Raw genomic sequence first — 6,000 nt, 5'->3', positions numbered from 1 at the left:
GTATATATGTTACTCTGTGAAAGATCCCACTGCAATCCTCGGTGAAATACAGTAAAAGCTAATGACTGTTTTGTCAGCCTTTTCTCTGTTTCAGGGTATTTTCCCCTTTCTGTACTGTTAAGACGGCTGGAGAGTTAAGAACTAACAACTTCAACAGAGAAGTTAAGTTAAAACTTGAACCTTAGTTCTCCAAAAAGAACACGATTACTACAGCCATTCAAGACCAGAGGTGATAGTCTGTTACTGTGTAGAGTGCCCACTTCATGGTAAATGCCTAAAAGCTAAAGACCGTGCCTTAGTGAGTGTACAACTACGTAAATACATGTGAGAACACAGTATAAACCATATTATAGCTTACAGTAACGGTAAATTATACTGTCCCTGCTCAGGAAAATAGAGAGAGAATTTAATTTGAAATTTAATTCAAACTATGTAAGATAACAGCATTTGCTGAGAACTGAATATAAGAATTTTAAAAGGTGTTTGAATGAACTGCATGAACACTAAGGCAACGCCCTCTTGATGGCCTAAGGAGTATACGTTTGGGCGAGAGAGTTTCCAGCAACCAGAAATACTTCCCCTAGGCCTTCCTGTCCTAGGCAGTGCCCCAGCATACCTACATCCAGGACCCGGCCTCGCTGGGAACACAAGGGTTGCTATAACTTCCAAAAATCTCACTTCAGCTCACACACTTTAATGCAGCGTTACACGTATAGCAAATTGTACAGGAAATAAAGGGTAAGGTGAAATTATTCCATTTTTTTATCCTTCTCATTTGCAAAACAGTCCCAAATCAAGAAAATACAGCATATTTACACACAGCTGATATTTTATATACAGAGCATTATAGTATTTACACATTTTATTAATACAGACTAATACTTCATTACTGGGGGACAAAACAGCCATACTAAAAATACAGAAAATAGCCGAATATGAAACAACTAAGATTACTGTATTAACTGCCAACTAACCTTTTTGTTTTTTAATATCTATATATATGTATAGACTCTCACTTTGTGTTTGTGTATGCTCAAAAAAAAATACTCCTTGCACTGTTGAGTACTGTCTGTGCCTATACGGTATAATTTGTTACACTATTTTGTTCTTTATGCATGCTCGGTCACATGCTTGTATAAGCCCAAATGCACGTTTCCTGCTGGTCCCTGAAGAAGCATGATGATACATAAATACATATACACAGACCGGAACCATTTCACATTTGACTTAAATGCTGGCTTCAACCAATACTACAAAATACAGTGTAGATGATTGTACAAAATTACAACAAGAGGGGACGTGATGAGTACATTCTAGCTTTTATCTTCTCTTTGTGCTAAATAAGTATAGCTGATTGAGCTACAACCTCAGTATGTGTGCTATGGAATTCTTAAGGATTTGCAGTGCTGAGACTTCAAACTAGTAATTTACTGATTTGTTCGAAAACCTGTCCTTCCAGCCACCAAATAGCTAGCTGTCTAGAATTTTCTTTAATTTGACTTACTGCTTCTCCTTTTTCTATCCTTTTAGCAGCAGGTTTTTCATATACAACACGTATAATAGCCATCGTCATCTTCCCTCCCCAGTCTCCCCTCTGGAGCGGGGCAGCCCCTGTGAGTTCAGCAGTTCCTAAGGCTGCATCTTCGAGACTGCTGATTGTTCTTTCCCCTCCAGTTGGTCCATCTCTTTCTCGAAACAAGGGACCCAAAGCTTAGCACACTAAGTTAGTCAGTGATGCAGCATCAGGCATTGCTCCTATGCTATCTAGTATCTTACAGGCTCTGCGCTTAGGTGTGTAACTCCAGCCGGGCATAAGAGGAGAGGGAGAAGGCAATGGCCTCTCTAACATTCAGCTTGTTACCTGCTATGATGCCTGTCAGTTCAGCGGAAAGTTATATCCACATTCTGCGTTTGGGTGGTAGATTATTCCTGTTAAGCATACCAGTCTCCTTTGTCACTCCTGAAGAGTATAGCTTTTTTTTTTTTCCCCGGCCCCTTTTCCAGTTTGCTCAGTATTTGAACTCTAATTTGCCCACCAACAAATCCCTGCAGTTGAGCTTTAGGACATTGTCTTCACATTTGATTGGCCTCTTTACTCTGTCAAGATCGTCTATGAGGATGGTACTCTCAGATCCAGAACAGCCCCTTGTACAAATCTTAGTCAATACAGCCCTCCCTTTCGACAGGGATACCAAAAACTACTCTCACACTGTATTTTACAGGCTTTTTTCATATCTGCTGCATAAGAATTCAGCTAGACCACTCTGCCATCATTCTTACCAGCACAGTCGGAAAGCTCTGCAAAGTAAACAGGGAATAGCTTGAATTTGAGCATCACCAGAGAATGCCTGCTCTGCTCCAGCCCACCAGTCATTCACAAAGTTGAAAGGGGTCTTAAAGTCAAGGGAAGGAACGTTTTATGAATTGGAGGGAGAGAAGCAAATTGTTGGAAAAAAAGAGGATTTTCATGCTCTACCAAATGAAAAATAGTAACTCTATACACTAAAAATACAAGCCAAACAGCATATTACTCAAATTGTTCACGAAGGAATCACTGTAAGACAAGTTACAAAGAAAAGTTAAAAATATTCAGGCATGTTCTACAGTATCTGAAAAAGCATCAAATGGAATTTCTTAATGGTAGTTGAGTTTATGGAAGAACCTCAATATTCCTAATATTTTTAAAAAATTGCATGTAACTTTATTCCTAACAAAATCAAAGACATACAATATGACCGGGGTGCTGCTCAGTGCAAATCTACCTTTGGACAAGCAAGATTCCAGGTAAGATCAGAATGTAATTCAATTTATGAGTGTTACATTAATGATGTTCAATATTATTTTCTACACGGAACTTTGAATATTAAAATCCTGCTTCTCTAATCAACTCCTACCTAATCATGTCTTCCAACAGCTGTCTGTCATGCTGAATCCACTGGAATTAGGTGCAGGAATAACAACCCCTTGTTTCTGCAGTTCACGTAAAACATCTAGTATTGAATCCAATTCCACCCGAAATTTCTCCAGTTCTTGATTCTTCCGCTGTGCCAGTCCTCGCCACCTCTCAACCTCATGGGCTTGCCTTGCTTCAGTAATCTGTTGTGTTAGTTGGGTTGCCTGTAAATTAGAAGCAGGTCAGCGTTGGGACTTCCTAGTCAAATACTCAGCCAACGCTGCCCCTTTGCAAAAACATGCCAGTTCATTGTATTTGATGCTCAGTGTCAAAGCCCAATGCTCACGTTAAATGGAAACAATTTGTTCTGAATATTAATTAAAAAAAAAAAAAAAAAAAAACAATTCTGACTGATAGCAATAAAGGCCTTTAAATATTTGCATTAATGACCAAAGGGTAGAATCCCTGACTAATAAGCCTCAGGAGAATTTAACTTATCTTCTCCAAAGCAGCAATTAAAAGTTTGAGTATCTAAGATGAAGCTGAGCATATAACATAAAACCCTCTGTAATCAAAATGAACCTTTTGAATTGCCATTTAAATGTGTTAATTAAAAGAACGCTCTGCAAGAGAAACAAACCAAATCTGAACGACATGTTCTGGGCTACTACTGTACTTTTAAAAACCACAAGTTCTATGAATTATCAGAAAATACCCTTTAGTCAGTCACAAAGGTCTGAAGCTGCTGCAGATAAAAGTTTGAATTGATTTTGACATGAATCTGTGGCGTAATCCTATTAAATTACCCAAAATAAAAAGTGTCAGAAGACATCAAAATCTCCACACCACTATTAATTGTAATAGATCATTTAAGGAAAGCTCTGTCACTTAAAGGCCATAATTGTTGTATTTGTAGTTTGATACTAAGGATAACCTGTTATTTCCTTGTTCAGCAATCAGTTTTTCTACATTGTTCGTTCGTTATCATTCATTTGGGGGACTGTTCGGTGCCCCACTGCAGATGATTAAAGGTGCAAAACTAGGACAAACAAAACCCAGCGCTTAATACATAACAAGGCTAGTAGCACCAGGAAAGATGAAATTACTTAGTGGTAATTGTTGCGTACGCTATTATTTCTATTTTTTAAAAATGCATTACAAAACATCTTAGTAAATACTATGGGTCAGGTAATGATTTCAGTGGAGATAGATCGCAGACTAGGCAGCAGCAGACACTTCACGAAGTGGTAAGGAAGTTCTTACATTATACAAAAGCAAACAAATAGCATAAAACAGTAACTGTTAGAGTTGCCTTTAGCAGGACAGAATGCGAACAAAAATAGTAAAATCATCAGTGGTGGCCGGGTTTGTTCTTAATCCAGTGACTTGTTTTAGGCACAGCTCTTTGGGAAGACAATTAAATATCTGATGTAGAAATGTATGAGAATAAAACCTTCTACCACGAACAATTCTGTACATAAAAGTGTCTTCCTTGAGATCTGGTTTCAAAACTGTAGCACGAACTCCACAGACTAAGAACTGCTACAGGTTTGATGATCTTCCAGTCCAACTGCCCTTCTTTGACTTCATGTATTTAAGTCAAACCTAAGTTAAAACACTAATGAAAGACAGTCATATAGTTAAGTGATGAAAGTGTTGAGGAAAAAAAATCTATATTAACTAGAAAACTGTTTCCAGATGATAGAAGCTCCCCAGATAGATGAAAAATCAGGATGGAGACCATGAGAGAAAACAAGAGGAAAGAATCAGTGCAAAACTGTTTTACCCATTCAAGGGATACAAATGTTAGATACAAGAAAGTATCACAAAGATCCAACTGTCAAAATCCAAAATTTTTACTTTGTAGAGGATAAAAGGCTTTTTTGTTGTTGTTTCGCATATTAAAAACAGTTATGTGGTAGACTGCTACAAGATGTTTCTATACTCTTAATGCAGCTTTTCTGAATGGGACTGCTAGGACTAGAAAATAAAATTACAGTTCCGTTGAGGACTATATCGTAGCTTAACAAATTCTGCATTACAAACTGTCGTCACTTTTTCAGTAGCTAGCTTTCACTGCGTAACTGAAATATGAACTAACCGAATGATACCAGGGACTTCCAGAGGTCCTGTGGTCCAGCCCTCTGCAAAAGCAAGGTCTCCTTAGATCAGGCTGTGAGGAAGTTACGCACCTGATACGCGAGTCATGCAGCAGTAGTCTTAATTACCGCAGCACGGAAGTGCTGACTAGCACTGCATCTACATTCACTTGCATCAGCCGGCACCGAAGACAAAACCTTGGCTGTATCAAAAAGTACTTGCCCCCTGCAGTGTGAGCTAAAGAAGCCTGTGCAAATACCACGGAATTACAGTTAAACCTATAAATTGCTCTTGAGGAGTAAATGCAGATATACTCTGGCGTACCTTTTGAATTTCTTGCTCTCTTTCTGCATGTCTGGTCTCTATATGCTTGATTTTCTTTTCCAGGCACAAGAAATGCTTCATTTCAGGACTCTGGCTCTCCTTAGCCTCTCTCAGTTCTTCCAACAATTTTGTCACCTACAGTTTGAGAGAATTGATGAAAATTGTTATCATTGTGTTAAGTAGTGTGTAAAACAGATTCCTTTCAAAGTGTATTTGCATTGTTTAATCATTCCATTCAAAAGCTGCAGAAAGGAAGTGTCGTGGTTTAGCCTCAGCCAGCAACTAAGCACCACCCAGCCGCTCGCTCACTCCCCCCCGGTGGGATGGGGGAGAGAATCAGAAGGGTAAAAGTGAGAAAACTCGTGGGTCGAGATAAAGACAGTTTAATAGGTAAAGCAAAAGCCGCGCACGCGAGCAAAGCAAAACAAGGAATTCATTCACTCCTTCCCATGGGCAGGCAGGTTTTCAGCCATCCCCAGGAAAGCAGCGCTCCATCACATAAAAGAGAAAACTCCTTTATTCCAAGCTTAAACAGGGGTGCAGGGACCTACATTAGGATCCTTAATTTGTAAGAAGTGGCCTAAGGATATGAAAATCGTCCTTTTTGATAAATCCAATCCTGTTCCTAATATGTTGTGAAGCGATTATTCACAGTCAATTTTTATACTTCTAAGCATACTAAA

At 38.8% G+C, this 6,000-nt stretch overlaps 1 protein-coding gene across 1 annotated transcript in view; it reads right to left on the bottom strand.

Moving 5' to 3' along the window:
* Nucleotides 1–6,000, bottom strand: part of CEP162 (centrosomal protein 162kDa) — a 47,839-nt gene continuing 41,839 nt past the window's right edge. Inside the window, exons 26-27 of the mRNA XM_009333111.1 lie at nucleotides 5,318–5,452; nucleotides 1–3,117 (exon numbers count right to left, since the gene is read on the bottom strand). Coding sequence (XP_009331386.1) covers nucleotides 2,899–3,117; nucleotides 5,318–5,452 — 354 coding nt within the window. The 3' untranslated portion in view covers nucleotides 1–2,898. The remainder of the gene's footprint in view (nucleotides 3,118–5,317; nucleotides 5,453–6,000) is intronic.

Source organism: Pygoscelis adeliae, unplaced genomic scaffold (genome assembly GCF_000699105.1).
Source record: "Pygoscelis adeliae isolate BGI_AS28 unplaced genomic scaffold, ASM69910v1 Scaffold57, whole genome shotgun sequence".
NCBI lineage: Eukaryota > Metazoa > Chordata > Aves > Sphenisciformes > Spheniscidae > Pygoscelis > Pygoscelis adeliae.
This window is presented reverse-complemented; position numbering and strand designations above follow the sequence as displayed.